General features: G+C 41.0%; 1 protein-coding gene across 12 annotated transcripts in view; it reads left to right on the forward strand.

The window, feature by feature from the left end:
• Positions 1–4392: 4392 nt before the first annotated feature.
• DMD (dystrophin) overlaps positions 4393–23834 on the forward strand; it is a 1198278-nt gene continuing 1178836 nt past the window's right edge. For 5 of the 12 annotated variants that reach the window (XM_030020805.2, XM_030020808.2, XM_030020814.2 and 2 more), the window contains exon 1: positions 4396–4463. In XM_030020805.2, the coding sequence (XP_029876665.1) occupies positions 4457–4463 (7 nt within the window). In that variant the 5' untranslated portion in view covers positions 4396–4456. Of the gene's footprint in view, positions 4464–23834 lie in introns of all 12 variants that reach the window. The other 7 variants (XM_030020811.2, XM_030020812.2, XM_030020834.2 and 4 more) reach the window with 3 other exon arrangements.

Genomic DNA, 23834 nt, shown 5'->3' on the forward strand with positions numbered 1-23834 from the left:
GATGCAGGTAAGCGAACAGTTTCAAACCCCTGAAAGTTTCAGCTCCTGGGATGGCTGTCAGGTCCAGACTGATGGATGGACTGAAGGATGACTTCAGACATCCACATCTGAAAAGTCTCTCTGGCCAACGGTGCGGTCCTGTCCGGGTAACTGCGCCTTTGAACTGTTCCATTGGAGTCCCAGCGCTTGTAAGCATCTGTGTGGAGATGATGGTTGCACTGGGCTTTTAGTTTTTAGAGACATGACTTTGTATGCGTGTTCCTTTTCAGTTTTTTATACACGCCTCTGTAGCAATTTTTTAAATCTTGAGCAGTCAGAAGTCATCCTCTCTAACCTATTGGGATATTGTCATTAAAATGAAAGTACTGATGGCTCTAACTCTATGGGAAAGTGGTTCTTTATGGACAGCTTACTTTTATAATCATACATCAGAAGTCCTGTAATTGAGAAGTAGTTCATTTAGAATGATTAACAGTAAGAAATAATGAATAATTCCTGTCTATGTTGTCCAAACAAACTTTCCAGTGCTCCCATTGGAGATGTTTATTAATCTAAACACGCACAGTATATCATTAAGGTATTTTCTTGCATGATTGATTGATTGAATTAGTTGTTTACTGGGGGAGGGATGAACTAGCTAAGAATAATGGGAGGCAGAGAAAAAGGGAAGAGAAATGGACTTTCTTCAGGAGACACATTAGCAAAACAAATGAATAATTTTTGCTAGGTAAAATCAGTATTCATTTTCGCATACCAGAGGGAGTGCATCATGTAGGGCTGAAGGTCAAGTCCAATCTGCTTGCTTCATTTTTTTTCAGTGATCCATTGTCTACTCTTGCTTAGTTGGAGTCCCTAGTACTTCCAAAGAGGAAAACAAAAAGGAAAAGAGAGATGGCAGCAAGAAGAGATTCTACATGGTATCTTGGTTATCATTGTAATGTGCACACACCACCATAATCGAACTCAAGCACACTGAATACGCCAATTAGTCGCTCTAGTAGCAGTGAAGCAATTAAAACAAATAGACATGTCTTTGCCATAAGCTGTAGATGGAATTGGAAGAGTGATGAGCTTCCTTCCTTTCTCATGCCATTTTCACCCAGATAGACTGGAGTTTCTTTGCCTACTGAGTTCAGTACTGTAAAAAGCAGAATACCACTTGATGAGTGTTTTTCCACTTGTTTACTTCTGTTTTTTCCAGACTGGGGACAGTTCTGTATAAGACAAAAAAATATGTATTTGTATTATGGTAGAGTCTGGGAGTGCCACCCGTGGAGCTTTCTCTCTGAAGCAATTCATTCCATATGGGTGGGTTACTATAATTATATCTATGCAGATGCTGAATCCAGTTACAATAAGCACAACCCAAGGCGTCTGTTTTCTCAGAAAAATGCAGAAAACCCAGAGACCAAAGCCAGCTATTAATCTGGCCTATTAGTATGTGGACAGAATGACTGATACTGGTTTCTCCTCCCAGATTCTCCATTTGTCTCTGGGCTGGTTTTCTATACAGCTAGTGTACACAGAAGATGCCAAAACTGATATATGCCAAACTGCCCCCCCCTGCCAAATAATTAAAAAAAAAAATTAATTTTTTGCCCAGGGCAAAAATGGCTACTTCCTATAGACCTGGTCTGAATGGGAATAGTCTGTGTGGCTAAACTACATCATGTCTGCTGTATGCTCTGCTTGGAGGGCAGTAATACTGAATGATAAACCCCAGTGGATCCTCCTTGTAATGCCATGCTTATCTCTCTGGAAATATTTTCCATAATTCCCTCTTTCTTTTTTCCCCCTTTTGGCTGTTTCCCCCTTTTTGTACTTCCTTCTGAGGTATCCGGGTGAGATTGGATTTTGCTAAGGTATATTTATGCCATACCAGATGCCCCCATTCTCTAACCAGGATTATTTGGCTTATTAACATGTGAAATGTTCTTCTGGATATTTCCATCTATAATCTTGCACAGCTCAAAATTCAGTGAACTAGAAATCAAGCCTGTGGTGAGGTTTTGGGTACTTCAGGTCTTCCCTGCAACTGCAGGCTATATGAGCTATGAACTCAAACTCATCTTTTGTGAAATACCATGTAAAGTCCTTGTTTCTGTGTCTATGGTTTAAAAATCGTAATGCAGCTAGAATTGTGAAATATTAAACATATCCTTTTATGTACTTTGAATTTATGATGGCTTCAAAGTCAGTCCTCATTTATTGTCTGGTTTGTTTCACTTCAGAAATGACTCGAACTGTGAACAAAAAGGAGCCGACAATATTTTCAGATAGGCACTTTATAGTTGTGCACTTTGCAACTATACGATAGGACTGTCTCTGTTGCCTTGAATGCAAAATTAGCTTGTTGATATGTGCTGCTACAGACAGAGGAACAGATGTAGTAATTCTACTTTATTTACATGAAATCTCTAAAAAGGCATTTTCTGGCAGCATGCTAGGAATAAATACAGTATCAAATATAAACCGCGCCATGCTACGTTAGCTCATTCAGGTGTCAGCTGTGCCATTTCGATGTGGGCGAGAGCAGGGAGTCGGATCCCTCCCAGCAGAGCTGGGAGCGATCCCGCGCTCGGCACCCCCGGTGCCAGCCCGCTCCGCCGTCCGTCTCGGTGGGTTTTGGCCGTGGGAGCGTGCCTGTCCCTCTGCCCCAAGTCCGGGGACCCCAGCCCCTGCCTCTAGCCCCTGGGCTGGGGTGGGCAAAGAGGGACCATGCCCGGCGGTCGCACCCGCTGATAACACCTAGAGGAAGCCTATCAGATGTCCTGGGGGGTTATTTCTATTTTTTCAAAGTAGGGGATTCTTTTTTCCTCCCCCCCCGCTTCACTTTCTGTGACTTAGTGCTCCCCTAAGCTCGTGTTTTCCAGCTTCTTTTCAGAGCCGAGACGTCAGGAACTTACCTGAGACTGGGAAATCGTGGGGGAGGAAGGGACCGTTGGGTGGAGGGAGGTTGCAAACCGTGGAAAAGTTCAACACGCCTTACCTGAGCGAAGAAGTGAGTCTTAAGTAAAACCCTATGAGCCTTCTGAGCCGGGAATATGAGAACTATTGAGCGATGCTGAGCTGGCTGCTGCCGCAAGGGAAAACTCTTCCCGGCGGACCGTGCCCTTTCCCCTTCCTCTCTCCTCCTTTGCCGTTGTGCAAAGGTGGAGGAAGGAGGTATTACTCCAGCGATAGTCCTTGCTCTCCCTCGCTACTTCACTTAACTAACAGGTTTTAGCCAGGCAGTCGCACATGTTAAATTGTTCCTTTTTTCTCTCCCAGGTATTCAAACTTTCCAGTGCGGGGTTGGGGATATTTATTCAGCTTACGAGCGAGCAGATGCATTAGAGATGAAATGCCTTGACTCTGAACTGCAGGCAGAAGTGGTGGGAGGAGACGCAGCTAATTTCACTTGGAGGATGATTGATGTGTATATGTCAATTTCTATTAATATTCTTTTGAAATCACTGATGCAAGCGTGTTTTTCCCCCACCGCAACAGAAAATATAAATAGAAAGACAACAAAACAACCCTATCCCTTTAATTCACAATACTCAGGAGCAGTTAAGCAAACTCTGTCGTCTGAGAGTGTCCTCCACAGGCTGGCAAAACCCAGCTTATCGTGGTGTTCTTACCACTTTAAGAATATCAAGATGCTCTAACAGAGCTATCCACTTACTGCTAAAATGTATAACGCACAAAAAGCAAAAGTCACCTACTGGTAGACCTAGATAAATTGCTTAAAAATGTACCATTCCCTCATTAGACAGCTATTCATTGCATGAAAAGAACTAAATGTATTTGTTGAGGTGTAGCTATAAAAGCCATGTTTAAAATGAAACAGAGTTGAGAGCCTGAATGCACAGCACTGTTATTCAGAAGTAGCTTTCGAGCAGAGAGTTTCAACGGGAAGGTGCTCTTTGGTTCGACACAAATCAGCAAACGTTTAGCTGAAGTGTGAATAATTCAAGCGTGCGTGAAGAACCGTGCTTTCAGAAGAGACGAAACGCAAGAATAAAAAAAAAAAATCTTCAAACATTTGCATCAGCCTTAGAGGACAATGCGAGCAGCAGGATTTGAAACAGATTTGCAGATGCACTCTCTTTAGGCAGGGAGAATGCTCATTAAATGCAAGATGCTTCTGTGGCTCCTGTGTTTGCACGGAGGTAGAGGTTTGCAAGACTGACGTATCAGATAAAGTCAGAGTGGTTACCACACCGATGGTGTAGCAGCTGCATAATAAATGATGGAGAGAATCATGTTAGGCATGCCCACCTAACCTAACTTGAATCATGCGAAAGGGGAGCTGCTGGAATTCAAATAGACTTTCTGGTTCCCAGCAGTCGGCAGTAATAGAATGCTTTCAGGAAGATGACAGATGCAGGGGAAAGATGCTGTTTTGCACTATCTTGATTTGTTACGGCAGCCAACTTATTGGCATGATGGAGTGACAAGAAAAGCAGCTGGCATGGAAGGTAGGATTATCAAAGCTATTGCATCATTATGAATGTAATTAGAAACTGACCATGACAAAGCATATGCTAGAACGAGCTGCCGCCGATGGCAGAGGATTTGTTGCTGAGGTCTTGAAACTCTGAAAACAACGTTCCTCGTGCAAAATGGATTTTGCAGTTTCATTTATGCTTGTGTTACCCTTTCCTTCTTGCTCGCCTCCCAGCTCGGGGAATCGCTTGCTTGAAAGAGTGCTGTGTTAGGATGAGACTGAAGAATAAAGTCTTTTCTAAGTCTGTGAAGCCTCAGGTAGATAGAAACAAACAAATGTGAAACAAGACTGGGAAGGGCTCTCTCTGATTCACTAGCAAGCTCTGACTGATATATTGGCATATTCAGGAATCCCGAGGAAATGAAGATGCATGTACTGAATGTTTTGGTATAATGAAAAGATATTATTGCACGTCTCTGCTTAATAGTTAGTTTTTCCGACAGCCTTTATTCCCCATCAGTTTTTAGCTCTTGACATTTATTCGGTTGTTCGGTATTATATAAAGAAAATACATCAATATCTCCTGCAGGGTTTCTCAACAACTCCAGCACCTGTTTCAGCTATTGAACTGTATTCACGTTTTGCCAACTTGATGCCTACCCAGCTGGTCTATCATTTCTCGCTTGATTACTGCTCTTAATTTCTCTGTATCAGCTTGTTTCAGATAGGATTTTGAAAGCTGTTAATGAGAAATGACAGTAACTGCTAAATTATTGAGAACTGAAGTATTCTCTTATTTTTGAAACATCAGAGAGCATTTTCGTGTGCGTTTTATTAAATTCATATTCTGTGTTGCAGAGAGGTTTTCATATAATCATTGCATTTAGCTATGAATACTTCAAACTAGATGAGTCACAAACAGAACTTTCAAGTGACTATTTTGAGAAAGTTTGAGAAAATGTAAAGGTGCTTGCTGTGGTGTATGTATCATCTTAATATATGCTCCTTCCTCCTGTCCTCCCGCCCCCCCTTCCCCCCCGCAACATATACTCCCTCCCTGTCACGGTGAGCAGTCGTTAAGTGTACACTGTACATATTGAAATATATTTTATCACCACTAGGGTGAAACCGCTAAGCAGCTTCGAACAGGTGATTTGAACAGGTTTAAAACAGACATGAGCTCTGTCGGAGTGGGTCGCCCTCGATCTAAGAAGTGAAAGTAGTGTTTTCCAAATGTAAGGCAGGACCACTCTTTCCTTGCTCTTCGGAGGTCCAACAACCATTCAAACACTGCTTGATAGCTCACAGGATATGATTATGTTAAATTATTTGGATTATTTTGCCTTACAAAATGCTTTCTTTCAATGTAAACTCCCTTCTTCATTAGGTCTATCATTTTTTCCAAGGTGATGATCGAGAAATCTCTTGTCATACTGGATAGTCACTTTTCTGACTATTTTAAATGACTTTGCTCTATGTAGTCTTGTCAAAAGGGGATCAGGCTATTAAACACTAAATGTTGCTGACTAAAACTGTTACAGTTTTAGGAAGACAGATGTTTCTAGATACACAGCAGTGAACCAGCCTTTAGAAAGTTTGAAGGTAAAGATCAGTAAAACTGATATACTGTTAGCTAGTTTGAGCATTTCCCTGCTTTGATCACCTCTGAGAGGCATTTTAAATTATTTTGTAACTGCTGGGAGGAGAGATGTACTTATTAATGGAGAGGATCTCTATGGGGTTTGTATAGCCCAAAATAGTTCTGGAGTTTTGGTGACAATTAAAAAAAAAAAAGTTATTCTATTACAGAGAAGTTCTATTAAATTTAACAATAATTTGTCCTTGTTGATGACGATGTAACCATAGAGAGAATAACCCATATAAACAGCTTAAGTGCCATTCACCTTTTCAGGGCAGCAGTAAAACTGTTTTATACTGCATGTATTATATTTATACTCCTGAAGCTGCTAGTGGCTCCTTGTCTCAAGAGTGCTGCCTGGCTATCATCATACAGTAGTTACTTAAAATGGTCTTTTCCTTGTGACGCCAGTAATCGTAACTGCATGCTGTCTGTGGCCATCATCCAGCTGACAAGTGATTTTATAGTTTGCTTCTGTTTTATCCATAGTATTTGGGTTTAGCTGTTTTGCTGATGAATTAAGAGGACACTAGGTGGAGCTAGCTGTTGATTATAAATAGAGCTACAGTAATACAGGCCTATCTAATGAGCAAGCCCCTGTATATAATGATTATTGCTGAAAATAACAATTTAAAACGTTAAGCATTGAGTCGGACCTTAGCCATGAAATTCTAGATCTGGTGGGGTTAGAGGAAACAATTTCTCTATTTTCCTTTCCTTTTATTATTTTACAAGCTAGTAGTCAAAGGTGAAAAAAAATAATAAGGAAAAAACATCTACATTCAACAAAGAGGGCTGGGAAGCAAAAGAACGGAAATAGAAGAAGAAAAGAGGAGAGAAGCAGCAATAAGAGCCAGCAGATGTTTCCACTGTAGATACATGCAGATATCCAATTGTGTATCTGTCTGTCTTTAGCCTGATGCACATAGATTTTGTCTCACTCTTACATATAAATCCTCTTTCCATTCTGTCTTCCTGAATTAATTTATAGAGCTGATATCTTTCACTTTATATTTAGATATGGGACCGATGTTTTCAAATCTCTTCTTGGAAGGATGATCTAAAAGGTGTGCGAGGGCACGGGAAGTTGTCACTCACATGGTGGCCGGCCATAATTGCAAAAAATGTAAAGGGTTATTTATTGACTGAGGTGGAAGCTGGTTGTATGTGCTCCTTCACATGATTCTGGTTATTAATCCCAGTCGAGGATAAGAAATCTGTAGTCCTAGACAGTGTGATAACACAAGAAAAGTACACTCACTTCCACACAGATTTACAGATATGTACCACGGATATGGTAACTACATTAATTCAACAAAGAGAGAGAAATCAGGATATATACTGATGCTCTAGGTACATGAACTGAAGAGGTAAAAAAAGGAAATAAATAAAAAGTGTGAGATGAGTACAGGGAAGGGGACAGGCAAAGACAGAGATTAAGGATATGAGCTGGAGCAGTCTGGCAGAGCAATGATAATTCCCATCAACATCTGTTGAGTGAAGCACTTGCAAGTTAAGTCAATGTCTCGTTCTTAACTGCAGTAAAAGGGAATTGGGACAGGGAGATGCTCAAGTCTGTGAGGAAAACTTGCCCAGGAGGGAAATGACAGCTGCCTGGTGCTCCAGGAGCAATGAGGTTTAGAAGATTGGAGATTGACCCTCTTGAACATTGCCCATAGAAACTTGAAATTTTAGTACTGAGCTGGACATGTGAGTTAACGTGGTCCTGAAAAGGTGCTGGACAAAACCAAGTTGTTCTTGGACCTGTGTCTTGTTGGAGGAGTCTTGCAAGAAAGCAGTGCTGCATCGTCAGCCTGAGGAGACCTTTTTGGTTACGAGCGGTGCAGTGGGTGCTCAATGGCACAAGCATGTGAGGAGATCGGCTATGGTGGAGACAAAGTTTATTAGTTTTACAAGATCATTCAGCATTTTATTGAGGCTAGGCCATGATTAATTTTTAATTTTTTTTTATTTTAATGGATAGGAACAAGGCCTGTGAAATGTGTTGGGGGTCATTACTTCCACATCTGCTTCCTGTACAGTTTTGTCTGCCCATACCCCAGGACCTCTCGCTTTGAATGAGCTCATCCTGATGTGTCCCGAATATTCCTTCTGACAACAGGAAGATGTGTGTAGTGCGGCAGTTCTTGGCTTTCTGATGCTGGTCAGCTGCTGCTTCCCTCAGCGTCTGGTTCCTGCTGAACAAGGTGGAAATTCTAGTTTAGAAATATCCACGGTGTGGGGAAGTGTCTGACCATCTCAGGCAAGGGTCACGAGAAGCTGAGCCGGGAGAAGGAGATTTACTCCTCCTCTCTATCACTAAAATCTGTCCATTTTAAAATCCATTGGAATGAGAAGGAGGGCAGGAGGAGGAAAAATGGCACGTAAGGTGAGGAATGGCGGGGCTTCAGGTGTTCCATGAAACAGTCATTTGATGAATGGATGGTAATCACCTTGCAAAAAAAAACATGAGGAAAGGCACACGTGGGAGTCAAGCTTGTCCAAGGGATATTACTGAGCAGCTGGTTATGCGCTGCCAAAAAGCTTTCCACAAAGAAATATTACATCTAATCACAATGTATTAATAAATTAAGTCCATTAGCAAAAAAGGAAATATTTTTGTCCTTCGAGAGCCAGAGTTCAAACTCAGTAGTTTATTTAATTATCTTTACTGTGTAACAGAATTGCTAACAATTTGGGGGGGGTTGTATTTGGTAATAAATGCTAAAGGATATCCTTTCTCCCTACCCCAGATTAGGGTTATTTTTTCTACAGAGGATTAAACCACCTACCCCTGAAATCATATAGTTTAAATCTCCATAGGAAATGCTGAGATTTCCAGAAGCTGCTGGTTGTTGCTAAGCACAATGTTAACTTTCTGCATGATGCTGGAAGGAGTGAAGGGCAGGGGAAAGACCCATCTATCTGAACAGTTGCAGGACTTTGGTCAGTAAAGACAGCCAGAGAAAAGTGTGAGAATTTTCTGAAGGCTGGTATTTTCTTGCTTGCTCTTCTCGTTCTGGTGAAATCAGACGAGAAGATGACTGTACTTGAATTGGAAATAACAAGAAAGCCTTCAGCTTGCTGCTCCACCGCGTGTCATAGCAGGTAGATATAGTCCATCTCCTTCTTAAACTACAAGGTACTAGCGGTCTTGCATCTTCTGTGCCACCAGCTCCAAAATGTCCAAGTGATTTGTTGCCAAACTGAGGTTGTGAATGCAGTCGTTGTGAAGTCCTTGCAGAAATGTCCTGGGTGTGATAGACCCAGTGATGCAGTCAAGGAAGAGAGAGAGCTGAGCTGAAATGGAGAGGTGAAAGAAGGGAACCTCTATCTGCACTGCAGTTTCTTTAGGTTTTGTTATCTTTAGAACAGAACTTAGTCTTAAAAAAAAGGAAAATCAGAAGGGTAAATCAAGATTAGGCACAAAGTGTTTTTCATTACTATCCTTGAGTTACCCAGCTTAGTGTTTTACATTACAATGCTGTTCTTTACAAGGTGTTTCTTTCATTTACATATCCCTAAAGAAATTGCACATAGCGCAACCTTACTCTGACTTGCTTGATGATACAGAAACTCAAGATGCTGAAATGGTCAGAGATACTTTTGGTTTTGACCAATGCTGACAAAAACTCTTCTTTTTTTCTTTCTTCTTTTTAACTCCACTCCCTTCCCTCCCTTCCTCCCCATGACTTGTCACGACTGGAGAAAAACGTAGATCAGAAAAAGTTAAAGCAAAATTTGAACAAAAACTAAGCTACCTGAAACTTATGCTTTCTTAATCTATACCTAGTTTCACCTTCACCTCTTTCTGTGTGCTTCTGATGCTTAGGAATAAAGAGCATGCAGAATTTCTTTTATGGGTTCAGCTTCTTTTAGCATTCACTCCTGATCACTTGTATTGATCTGTTTCCCTGAAACTTAAAAGCCACACTAAATAAAACCACCACATGCTGTTTTCTCTAGACATACTTTTTATGAGCAGCCTGTTATTTTTATATAGCCCTTATGCAGGTCACATATGTTCTTGCAACAGATAATGCAAAGATATTGGGAAAAGGTTCATCATTTTGTCCTTTTTTTTTTTTTTTTTAAGGTAAACCATTTATATATTCCTATGGTATGCTTATATTTAACACATCTTTATTTCCTCTTATTACAAAATACCATTTATAATGGGAACTCCTCTGTAATTTCATACTAATGGTCCCAAATTGTATTTAATAAATATTCCCTAGGTACAAACATCACTCTTTCAAAGGGCAAGCTGGAATATTCACCTATTGGTTTAAATGAAGGGTTTTGTCAAAGACCAGACTTTCACTTTGCAGTCCCAGGCTGCTTTTCATTCACTGTTGGTCCAGTATGAGATAAGGACTGCAGACACTGAAAAATGCAACCTCTTGTCTTCAATAATGATCGCAGGCCCTGAATTGTGACTGAATCAGGTTTGGTAGCAAGGTAGAAAAGTAAAGGTATTAAATAACTGAACGTACATGGAAAATGCTATAGCTATATTTTTCCCACCCGTAATGAATGGAATCTTTTAAGATGGATGCTTTGGTGAAATAGTTTTGGTGCCATTGAAATATTTGGTGACTGAAGATTGAAGTTAACAGTATTAAGAATTTTGAGATGTTTATGGTTTAATGTCTGTGATGACTCTCAGACTAATAGTCAAATTACTGACTTCTTTTTTCTTAGCAGCCTTGTTTTAGACTACTGAAAAACACAAGGGATTTTTATCTTATGAATGAATTTGGTACGTAGCAAAACATTTCAAAAACAGTGAAATGAATTGCCAGCCCAGTTGATCCTGTGGTTAAATCTTTGTATGCATGTGTCTCTTCAGATATTTCTTCAGAAGCCAAGAACAAAAAGAATGTCACAGATGTTGGTAAATCCAAGTAATTAATTATATTTACTCCCAGGTTCTGTTATTTTTCAAAACTTCGGAAATAATGAGGATTAGGTAAGCGATCAGTTATGATGCAGCTTGAACCAAGATCGCACAAACCCTGGAACAGTTAGCGTTATGAGGAGGATCTCAGGCTACTAATTTAAGAGTGTAACTAGGAGGCAGAAATTCTAAATGCTTGACATACCTTGGCACCGTATGCAAATCAAAACGGGCACCATCATCCGCCCTCAGAATGCGAAAGGTCAAATATGGTTTCCTTCCTTCAGAGAAGGTACGCTTTAGTTTTTATTAAGTTCTTTTAGCAACTTAAAAATGCTCTAAGTAGTAATACCTCATTGTCTGTCATAATACCTAATCCCACACTTTTCTTACAGGCACTGTTTGTTAAACTATATGGGCCTAAATGTGACTTTTAATCATCAACATTAGCCGAAGTGTTAGTGCAAATAATAAAGGTCCTGTAACCATAGGGAAATGGTATGTTGCTGAAGAGTATCAATTGGGATTATTCCTCCGGCAACAAGCAAATGAATTTTGCAGGAGTTCTTAGTGAAACTGGTATTTAGTATGGGATTCTGCATGACCTGGCTGACCCATTGAATAAACAGCAGCCAAAGCAGCTCTGTTGGGCTATATGTATCATGTAGTTCCTTAAATCTGCCTAAGCCTAGGGAGCAGAACATTTATTATTAATTTATTATTATTTAATGCAAATATTTTATTATTTCTTGTGTGACAACGGTGGATGTGGCACATGACAAAGCATAGAGAAAAGTGACTTTGTTGCTCTAGAAAATGACATATCATTAATGTGAAGGGTCTGCTTTGTATCCCCAAAAGCAGACACAGAATGATGTCTGCAAACCTTGGCCAGCTGTGAAGCTGTAAGATACCCTAAGCAGAAATGGGATTGCATTTGTGGCCTCCTTGTTACTGACACACAACTTGAGGATTTTACACTGAATAATAATTGTATCGCACGGAGACAAACCGCCCATTGATGATTCTGAGATGCCATGGAAACACAGAGGTGCCCATAGTAGTTGTTGCAGTTTCTGTGTCAGCCAGAGACAGGTATATCACTGGGAATCCTTCCCGGCCTGTAATTCAATAGAAGCACTGGGACTGGAGGAGAGGGAGAAAAAACATCTGCATTGAAAGAGAGAAAATATGAACTAGTCCATTAGATGTGGGGAAGGCAGAGGTGTCGATTTAAAGGACCAACTCACTCTGCTGTTGCTTCATGCAACTTGTTGGTATCTGCCAGGTCAGGACATAATGGTTTTTACCTGAGGGAACAACCATCTCAGGACAGTTGCATGCATTATTATAATTCAGGAGAGAAAACCCCAGGTATTTTGTTTGTGTTGCAGCATAGTTTTCTGGTTTAACACCTTGCCCCAGGTTTTGTAGAAATACAAGAAAACACAATAAAAATATTGAGGAGAGGTGTATCAGTGCTGAAATCGTCAGTTTTATTTTGTTCTCTGGGATTTTACTTGGCCCCAGCTCTCTCGAGTGAGTTTAACGGAAAAAGAAACTAATATTGGTGCTGCTGGACAGATCCGCATTGACAAGACTGGAAAAGCAATTCTGTGTACCCCCAGCACGGGTACGGGACTGGGAAGCGTTAGCCTCACCCACGTCACCGCTCCTCCGGAGAGGCAGAGCGAGAAGAATGGAGAGAGGTTTTGGGGGTGGTGATGCCTGTTTCCTAAGTGACTGTATTGGGTGTAGGTGACAAGGTTGGGGGATTTTGGGGGAAGGGCCTGCAGGGGTGACCTTCATGAGAAAAGGCCAGGGGCTGCCCGGTACCTGACACAGCCATTTCCAGTGGACCCACTGCAGGGCACAGCTGAGCCCCTCAGCCAAGATGGCGGCTCCTCAGGGAGAGCCTGTGTAAGAAAGGGAAAAGCGCTGCCCTGCAGCGACCGAGGGGCGAAAAGCGTGGAGCAGTAGGGAGACGACCAAGGTGAGAGAAGGAGGGGAGGAGGTGCTCCGGGTGCTGGAGCAGAGATTCCTCTGCAGCTCTTGGAGAAGACCGTGCTGGAGCAGATATCCAAATGGCAGCCCATGGGGGACCCCACGCCGGAGCAGGGGGATGTGCCCTGAGGGAAGCTGCAGCCCATGGAGAGCCCACACAGGAGCAGGTATTTCCTGAAGGGCTGCAGCCCGTGGGAGGACCCACGCTGGAGCAGGGGAAGCGAGTGAGGAGGAAGGAGCAGCAGAGAGGAGCTGGTACGGCCCGAGCGCAGCTCCCGTTCCCCGTTCCCCTGCGGCCCTCGGGGTGGGGGTGATGGGAGAGGAGTTGGGAGTGAAGGAGTGAAGTGGAGCCTGGGGAAAAAAGGGGCATGGGGGGCAAGTGTCGTTTCAACCTTTTTGTCTTTGTTTCTCATCATCCAAATCTACTTTAGTTGGCAAGAAATTAAATTAATTTTCCCCAAGTTGAGTCTGTTTTGCCCATGACAGTAACTGGTAAGTGATCTCTCTGTCTTTATGTTGATCCAAGAGCTTTTGTATCCTATTTTCACCCCCTGTCCTGTCAAGGATGGGCAGTCAGAGAGCGGCTGGGTTGGGTGTATGGCTGCTGGCCAAGGTCGACCCACCACCGTGAGGTTAGGCAGGATTATTCCAAGTGAGCTTTCCAAATTGTCAGGAGGTAATGGCTCAAGGTCAGTCATTTTTAGGGATAACTGATATTAGGGTGGATGGGTGTGGACCACAGCTGATACTTGGTAAAAAAAGAAAGGTTGTAAAATGAAACCTCTCTCTGAAGCAGTGAGTCACTCCAGAGATACTTGTCCTGAACTTGCCCTAAAAAGACAGATGAAAATCCATCATGAAAAAGACATTATTACTAGTTTAAAGCCACTGTAGATTGCGTGCACCTGAACCAAGATCAGAGGCGTGAGGAATTACATTCGAGCAGCATCAAGAGTGCCTTAACTTTGCTAATATTTTTGTGTACCAGAGAGAGATTGCATGTATCAGAATTTTTCATTGGCTGTACTCATAACATATGACCAAAACTTGAGTTTTAACCAATTCCAAGGATATCTTGTTGATTTTAACTCCTCAAAAGAGAAGGAGATTTGGTGTAAAACTTGGTTACAGACTGAGGCTGTCCATTCAAAAGGGTTAAAAGAAGAAAAACTTTATTGAAAAGATATGCCATAAAAATAATCACAGAAAATGTAGTTTCTTTCCTTAAAAAAAAGAAAAAGCACTACTCAAATGGGTGTTTGTGGCATTTTACAACACACTGTTTTTACAGATGTTATCTGTTGTTTCTAGTGGAGTTTGGAAAAAAAAAAAAAAAAAAAGAAGCTATTACAGCATTTGGGTTGTTTCATCATTCTGAGATAATCAGTGATGAGGAAATACATTGTGTCTTCAGGTTGCAAAGGTTTTAAGAAATGTCTTAGTGGCCTGCTAGCAGATGGGGAAGAACGAGCTGTCATTTACAGGATGTTGAAAGCTGTCTACCATAACAAGTTGTATTCCGGAGGTTGTGTTCCTTTTCCACCATTGCTAACATGATCCAAGTTTGACACATTCCAGTTGTTCAATAAAAGTATTTTCTGTAAAAGGAAGTTTGTAAGCATGAAGACTGAATGGAGGTGGGATGGGGTGTGTTCAGATGTTCGTTATGTTCAGGAGCCACTTTGGAGCACCCAGCTGGGGCTTTCTGTGAATGACATCTCAAGATGAACTTGTGTTAACTTTTAAAAAAGATTTATTTCAGGAAATAAGTAAAAGGTCAGAAGATATTATGTGCAGGGAACATTACCTTGGGACCATTTTATCTTATTCATTACTGGTTTCAACCCTCTGACTTGGAATTAAAAAGCTTTGTTTCCCACTGTTAGCTAGCTGAGCTTCAGACATTGACAGTCTGACAACACCAGGCTCCTTTCTGCCTGGAACGCTGCTGGAGTCCTTCTTCCAACATTGCACTGAGAAGTGGGAAAAGCCTTGTTTTAATCATTGGGATTGTAGGCCTTAAAAAGGAACCGTAACTCAGCACAGTGGAAATGTAAAGGTCTTTGGAAATGTAAAGAGCCCCAATTCCTTTGTTGGGGCCAAGACAAGTTGCGTTACTTATTTTTATTTGTTGGTCATTGGATTGTACAGCAGGCCAGTAGTGCTTTTGGCCCACTTCTCAAATTTGTGAGGTGGATATTATTTCTGGCTGGGTTAGACATCAAAGTGAATGTTAGGGTTCAGTGGAGACACCCACAAAAATCTGGCTTACCTTTGAGATCTCTCCTACCTTCAGTGAAATGGAGTTGGGGAGGAGGCAGCAAACTGGTTAGAAAGGAGCAGATTCATGTCTTCATCTGTTACTTCTGGAGGCCAGTCAAAGAGTATTTATGGAAGCCTGGCAGTACTTTCTCTCCTTGTAACCAAAGAAATTAAATTACCCCAACCCATTACTGGAATAAAATGTTAATCTTCACTGCAGATGCATTTTTAGATAAGATCTGAGATGTTTCTTTGTACACCCTGGCATGATGCTTAGCACCTGTAAGTCGTTTGTCTTGCTGATTACGCTTGCAAGTAGACTGGAATAGTCCAGTTCCTTGTAGTAAGTAATGAGCTCCGTTGCTCAAGAACAACATAAGAGATATGCTGTGAGTTATTATGAAACTTGAAAATTCAGTAAGGGAAAGCTCATATATAGGTGAAGCAGGATTAATTTCCTTAATCCCATTCTTCCATTAGGTAGTTTCCTAAATTTTGTCATGTTCATTCAGATTTTTTTTGATACTGTATTGCCTACCAGGTTGCAGTATCAAACACTTTGATTGTTAATATTAGTACTACTATTATTTCAAGAATAGAGTAGGGCTTTAAGTACCTACTTAATTAAGCCAGAACAGGTCTGAAGCAGTGAGAGATTTCTTTTCCTGGCAGGAGAAGTAAGGGTGGGGTAAGACACACCTAAAATTAAACAGTTTACATTTCTTTTTGTAATCACTGCTTGAAGAACATTGCGTCCCTTAAGAGTACAGAGGGAGAGAAAAGTTACATGTGGAAAAGTTACTTGGGTCTAAAGAATACAACAAAGGGGTCCATTTTTATGTATATTTAGAAAACGGCTGTTTCTCTCTGTGCATTTCAGATGATTCTCAGCATGGTGCTCTAATGGTGCATGCATTCATCTCAGAGCAAAAAAATGAAGATTCAAACCCTGAAAGATTTGCTCCCTTGTAATCCTATTTACAGCCATTTAAGATCAAGTCTGAAGTTTAATATTAAAGTAAATGTTGTTAACCCTGGAAAGTAAACAGCATGAGAGTGATTGAGCTTTTTCTCCTCAGGAGAGTGGATAGGAGGAGAGAGAAAAACCTTGAATAAAATAATTAAGAGAATTAATTGTTTCCTTTTTACCTACTCAAGTATTTTATTCTGTGTTTCCGAACACTGAGCATTACATGTCCTTCAGGGGGAACAGTCCTCGGAATTCAGATTTTATACTGTTGGGAAATGCTGCATGCGTATATGTGAGGACGTGAACTGAGAAAGAGTATTAACAAGAAACCATTCCCAGACAGAGAGGTGCTGCGCCACACTGAAACACATGCATATGATTACTAAAAACCTTACAGATAACTATATGAAGCAGCCTTGCAGCTCATGCTTAGTGTCTGAATGTCACAAGGTACGTCATTTGGAATCGGTGCTCTCTGTTCGGGTCTGTTTGGGAGCATAAAAGAGATTGAGGCTTAGAGAGGAAGAGCCCCTGAGCCCATCCCAACTTTCATCCCAGACTGTAACCTCTCAAGTGGTAGAAGCAGTAAGTTCACTTTCTACGTCTTCTGTCTTGGAAGATTTATAGAAATCGGTGATGGAATACCTAGACTTGTTCTCTGTGAACTAATGTTATAGTGAGTATGATAGGGCAAGTATGTTTCTGTCCTTTATCAGTTCTCCTTAAATACGAGAACGAGAATATATCCAGGCAAATTGAAAAGCAATTCCTTGAGAAAGGAGAACCATTCTTACACCGCGTGTTTTGCCTTTGGAACTCGTTGCCGTTAGATGTGAACTAAAAAAGGAGTCGCAACTGCAAAGTTTCAGAAAGTGCATTTAGGTCCCAGTTTGATGTTTAACTGACAAAATCAGTTTATTCAGCATTTATTTGGCTTTTTTTCATCCCTTTGCCATCATCTGTATGGTTGACTTCTATCCTCTGTGGTCAGCGTTAGAACAGCTGATATTAATGTTTAATGTTTAAAATCAGCCAACAAACTGAAAATCACGAACACTTTCTTTTTAGGGCTTGTCTAACATAGTTGCTGAAGAGTGCCGTGGCCTTCATAAAATGTCTAAATGAATAAGTTTTCTTTATTTTGGTGTAATTATTTTATGTTTTCATTTTATTAATCAATGCTTAACATTTTTAAAAGTGAAGATGTATTTCTTTGTTCTTGTCTTTCACGTTATTTTCTTCTCACCTCTTATTTTACTTTTTTATATTTGCTACATCTTCCTTGCACTTTGACTCCTTTTTTATTTGCTTTCTGTGCTGTATCTTATGATGCCTGTAGGTAATACTCAAGATCAAAGGTGCCAGTAGTTAATACTTACATTAAATTTAATGCATATCGTTCTCCAGAGATGTAAAAGAAATTGTTTGGCTGTTAGAAGCTCTCAGATAAAAGCTAAAGTGACATACCTCTCTCATGCATCACATCAACCTGTTTTGCATGCCACTGCCGTCCTGCCTGAAGTTGTGCAAGATTAGATTCAAGCCATGCAAAACAAACAAACAGGACAGGTATGTTGCTGCCACTTTGACCTGTGTGCATCACAGTGACTCTTCTGTCAGATATGCTTAAACTGGAAAATAACCAGTGGATGTGGTCTCGATCACCTCCCAGCCATACTCAATAGCTGTGGTAGCATTTACTGTTGTATAGTATTGACCAGTCTCTACAGCCTGCCCACTCTGTTATTAATAGAATTGTTGAAAATGAGTCATTCCTTAGCTCTTGGACTTATTTCAGATTTGTGTCTTTTCTATTACATACTGAACCACCTCCTCCTCCTCATCAGCCCTCACAGCAATTGCTGAAGTCCAGGCTGGAATTACCCCTGCAGGAGGACTCTCTCCAGCAAAGACAGCTCTACCTGAACGTATTATTTGGTCCTTCAGTAACATGTAGCTTTATTTTGAGCTTTCATGCGTGTTCTCACACAGAGAGGCAGTTGTTTGATTTTGAATTTTCAAGTTACCAAGAGAAGTTTTTAAAAAGAGGAAGAAGGTTTCTTTGGATTTAGATTCCCTAAGACCTTGTGGGGTTTTTTCCACATTTGGAGGATACCTTGTGTACTTCTGTGTAGATATTTTTAGTATGGCTGGGGAACCTGCGGGTCATTGTGGCATATTCTCTCAGCTTAATCTGCTGTTACTTATGCTAATGAATCTTGTGGCTCTGGGTTTGTGCTTCATTTTGGCATATCGCCACTTCTGCAGCAGATGCCAAAGGTGACTTTATCCACTCCACCTGAGATGTTCTTTAAGCACATTTTGCTTTTCCAGTGATGTAGCCCCAGAACTCTGCAAGTCAGCCGATTATGCCTGTCTCAATCTCCTCGTAGGAGCATGGATTTACAGCCTCCAATTTATTCTCCTCACTGTCTGGTGAAGTTCTAGAAAGCTTGTCTAAACTTGCTAGAAGAGTAGAAATTTCTTTTTTATATGGAGACTTTGGAAGTTTGGGGAAACTGAAATAAGGAAACATTGGTACAAACCTACGCATGTGCGTGTGTATCCCTCTTTTAATGAGATAATTGTGTTTCACATCACACTAGAGTCTCATCTCTGAAGGACTGTAGGTGGTTTGCAAACATGGGTGAATTTTGAGTGTAACAATATACAGACGAGTAGGTACATTATTATCCCTGTTCCAGAAATGGAAATAGCACAGGGAGGTTTAGTGAGCCCGTAGTTGTAGAGGAAATCCATCTCAGTTAGAGGAATGGAATTTCTGTCTGATTGTGTATCTTGTTGTTGCCTTCTAGAATACTGTGCTAAAAAGGGAGAGGAATAAGATTTGAAAACGGCTTCTTCTTGTTCCTACTTTATATGCCTTTGCTGACCCTGTGAATACAAACTAGCTAGAGCCTTATTAATTTGTTCAGCTTTTGCCTGTACTTGGGTTTAATTAACGTCATAAAATGTAGCTCATCTTTACTAAGTTTAGGTGAAGCCTGTTCTCTTCACCTTCATTCTTCTAAAGTGATGCAGTGGGAGACGCCATGTTCCTGCAAATCTAAAGCCAATAAAACCCGAGGGGTTTTGGGGTCTGGCTTTTGCTCCAGCTTTTGCATCCTCTGAACTAAAGCATATGCTCAACCCTCTAAACAAAAACTTTCATTTCAATCTTTTCTTAGAGCTCCACACGTCGTACTCTGGCTTTTGACAAGGAACAATTCAAGTTTTTAATCTTGATCAGCCTTTGACAAGCACGCAGAAGCCTGCAGTGTCCGCAGGCATACTCATCTTCCTTCCCTGTTTTCTCTCGCTCTGCAGTTTACCTGTCAGTCCACTTCAGAGGAATTCAGGAAGGAAAAGGCTGAGATTTTTTGGTATCCCAAGAAAAGGATTCCTGGTTCGCATATTTCTGAGCCTGGGATTTCGCATACTTGTTGTCTTTAGAAGCAGGGACAAAGGTGCTCTCTGTCTTCTCCTACTCAAAGCAGCAGGAGAGCAGATGTTAGTAGGAATGGTGCTAATAATCCACAGTGCATCTACCAGGAAAGATCCCTGGCTCACCATGTTTTCAACTGCTTTAGGGCACAACTACAGTGTGCAGCGAAGAGAGCCATGCCAGCTCCAAATGAGCCATATCTGGAACTGGAAACTGTTTAGCTGTGTTGCGCAGGGGGATGGTGAAGTTTCCAGGCCTGCAGACTCCTGAAACGTGCTGCATCCTAAGGATTTGTCAGATGATCAAAGGAATCAAGGTGGTGGCGAAATCCCAAGAAAGTGCTGTGGAATATTCATCAAAAACTCAGTGTGTGTGCGTACGTATACGTGTGCGTACACACATGCATTCACAGACAGACAGACAAATATTGCCAGCCAACTATATTCCTAGTACTCTCTATCCATTACCTCTCTGGAACATTTAAATGTGACCTTGTGATGATTTTAATTTAGTTTGAGCCAAAAAATTAACTGGAAAGCTATGTTCACAGGTCTAGTAATAAATACAATCCCCGATGCAATATTCTTCTTAATTTCTGCTCTTGCCTTGAAAGTGAAAGTTGAAAGCAAAGAAAAGCGACTCCCTTTAAGCTCAGTTTCTCCCCAAACTGGCAACATTCGCAAATGCAGGAACAGAATTGAATGTGTTTATGGTAGTCATGATAATGATGGAACACGAGATTAACCTAGCCAGGGAAGATAAATATCTTGGTATTCGCTGCAGTGATAAACTGACTTTGGAATGCAGCCTGACAGAGTGGCAGATGAAATTTGATTTTTTTAGCTATACATAGCTCACAACAGGCCACTGTAATATTTGTTGAGTCTAAATGTCCCGAGAACCTCATGTTGTCTTTGTAGCATGGGTAGTTATTCTTTCATATTTTATGGAAAACGTCTATAGCTTTAATGCTGAAAAAAGGTAAAAGTCTTTGAAAGATGCTGAAAATAGGAGACTGGCTTGAGCTGTAGAACATGGTTTCTGTCTTTAGAGTGAATTAGGTCTTTCTCAATGGCCACGTATTCCAGGTCTGTCTGTCTGTATAACTGAGTTTTGTTGGTATTGTAGAACATGCTCCGTCTTGTTAACCCTAGAAGAATATTACTTATTTTTTAATATCAGATTTGTCTGAGCTGTGGTTGACTGCCACAAAACCAGGCTAAATGTATATAATTTCTGAAGAAAAATACTGTTATCTTTTCCCTAAATTGTGGAGACAAGAAAGATGATATGATGGTGGAGAAGTCAGAACAGTTACTAAATATTTGCTGGTCCGGTTCTCTGTGTCACTGAAGTACCGTTGGCAAATACCCGCTGTCTCTACACATTGAAAGAAGTTTCACAGTGATGTTTATTCATTTTCTTAACTAAAAACACTTCAACAGGTTCCCCTTCAAGGGAAGTCTTCGGTAATTTCAGTAAGTTGGGGAATCTCTGCTTCAAGTCTTCAGCAGCCAGTCACCAATATTTGCAGAGTCTCTGGTGCTGATTTTGTGTTCTGCAGTGCACTCTTCTTTTTCCTTCTGAGATGAGAGGCACACGGATCTGCAGTGTAAGTGCAAGAAGGGGGCTCACGGCAGCACTGTGTTCTTTCTCTGAGCTCTGTGAGCCTCTTTCTCTGTGAGTCAGAGAGTTTAAGACCAGGGAGGACCATTAGATCATTCAGTCTGACCTCCTGTAAACAGCAGACCATTACGTATCACATAGGTACCCCTTTGTTGATCCCAATAACTTCTGTTTGGCTAAAGCGTAGCTCTCGGGAAGACACCCAGGAAGACAACAACAAATGCAGTATGCGTTACTACTCTTGGCAGTGTGGCTGCACCGGTTAATCACCCTTTCTAAATAAATATGCCTTCTGTAGCTGAAAGCTTGCCTCAGTCTTTCAGCTCAGTCAGCTGGCACACTATGCTACCTGTCGCTACAAAACTTCCCATTCTTAATTTTTAGCTTGACTTTGCTTGGCTTCATCCATTCATTGACTTTGTCAATTGATGTGTTGGTTGAGGACTGTGATTTCTCCTTGTCCCCGGCCAACATTTTGCTGTGATCTCTCCATGACTACGTTTCCCACGTGTTTGTCTTCACTTTACAAATGTGTATTTCCCTGGTTTCCATCCCTTATATTGGATTACTTCTCCTCCCCTTGCATTCACTGTGTGTCAGCTACACAGTGAGTAGCGTCTTACACCTCCTCTTCAGCTGTGCATAAATACACTACTCTGCCACTCTTGAACTTGGTCCTGTGGTGGCATAGCAACACTTCTAATTATAATAAAATTAAAGACCTGGTATGTGAGACATGCTTTTGTAACTGGTACTTGAAAATAATTTTTCATCAAGAAACTGTGACCTGTTACTGATTGAAGTGATTAGAAACAACTCCTTTCAATGGCTGTATTTTCTTTTGAGGAGAGAAGGGAATGGAAGGGTTTATGATGACAGAAAATCTGAATTATCCTATTTCTTAATGAAGGTTACAATTCCTAAAACGACAAACAGGTGTTATTTTCGGAAAGTAACGCTTGAGGTATCGGTCCTGGATTAACAGCCCTCTTGTCTTCCTGGCCTCTTCCAGTGTCTGTCTGCACCTCAGCCTCAGGCCCCCTCCACCTTTTGAGGTACAACCAAGTCATTATGGTTCTGATCTTCATCCATACACACACAGACAAATCTGGCAAGCCTCTTATATTGGTATTTTCCCTTCATTCTGTGTATTACACATGGCTTTTTTAATTTCTTAACTGCTACAACTCATTGTAGAAGAATGGCTTTTTGAAATAGTTTCCTTCAACTTCAGAAGATGATCCCTTTTGAAGCACTGTGTGTATTTACTCACTACTGGTGGCCACTCTTCTCTCTGCATCTTTGTTTCAGTTCATTGTTTCTCCCACATCCCAATGGGAAGTGAAAGATGGGAGGTGTGTGGATGGTCTATTTTGGACATAGACTTAATTCATGAATCTTTAAGTTTCTTTTACCATTCTAGCATACGTGGTTCAAGTAGGTAAATGTATTAACGGTTATGCAGTTAATTAACTGTTAATGGTTAATTAGTAATTAACAAATATTTTATTAATAATTAAAAGCCCCTATTACTGTTACTATAGTACACAGCTTTGTTGACCAGTACTTCTGCTAATGATTGGGCACTTACTTTAAGAAAAAGACTTGCAAATTATTTCACTGATTTCTGAGAGCTCACGGACTAACAGAGTTAACAGCACTATTGTTTGCTTTCTTTCTCTTAGAATTTGTTTTGATGCCTTTTACTGCCCTGAACAGAGTTTTGAGACCAAATCTTACTTGCTGCTGCTCAGAGTTCATGTTGAATCTTGATTCAGCAAAACTCCTGAGTATTTTAAAACTCGATGTATGCCCTGAGCTTTGACTTGAGTGCATGCCTTTTTTTTTTTTAGGCAGAAATTTTTGTGCTGAGGCAGTTAGGTTCGTGGAGTTTATAAAACCTACAAGACAGAGGCTTTCTTCTCAGAAGCTATAAGCTGTACAGCATCCAATTCAGCAATCATTTTTTATTCATGCTCTCAATTGTCCAAATAATTGTCATGTCTCTTTTATATTCGCTGTGTCATAATGCAGTATGTAATGTAGCGTGCTTTGAAACGATGGTCAAAATGTGCTCAAACATTATTTAAGCATTCAAGATGATTGAAAGTGTTAGCAGAGCCCTTTGTGCGTCTGTCGTGGTTTAACATTGCAATGAACTCCTCCCCTTGTTCCTAGCCTGGCTAGCAACAAGGGGTTCCTGCTATAGTAATTCCCATAAAATGCCATTCAAACCCCAGGTTACAACAATATAAAAGTATTTCCATTACAATCTTCACCCCTGATCCCTTTGGACCGGAGCGCAGGGTTTAACATTGCAATGAACTCCTCCTCTTGCCCCTGCTCTGGCTTGGCAGGAAAGCAGGGCTCCATCACGCGTAACGGTTACTTGGGAAGACAAACGCCGTAACTCCGAATGTCCCCACCTTCCTTCCTTCTTCCCCCAGCCTTATATGCTGAGCATGATGCCATATGGTACAGAATATCCCTTTGGCTAGTTCGGGTCAGCTGTCCTGGCCGTGCTCCCTCCCAGCTTCTTGTACCCCTGCTTGCTGG

Source organism: Aquila chrysaetos, chromosome 7 (genome assembly GCF_900496995.4).
Source record: "Aquila chrysaetos chrysaetos chromosome 7, bAquChr1.4, whole genome shotgun sequence".
Lineage (NCBI taxonomy): Eukaryota > Metazoa > Chordata > Aves > Accipitriformes > Accipitridae > Aquila > Aquila chrysaetos.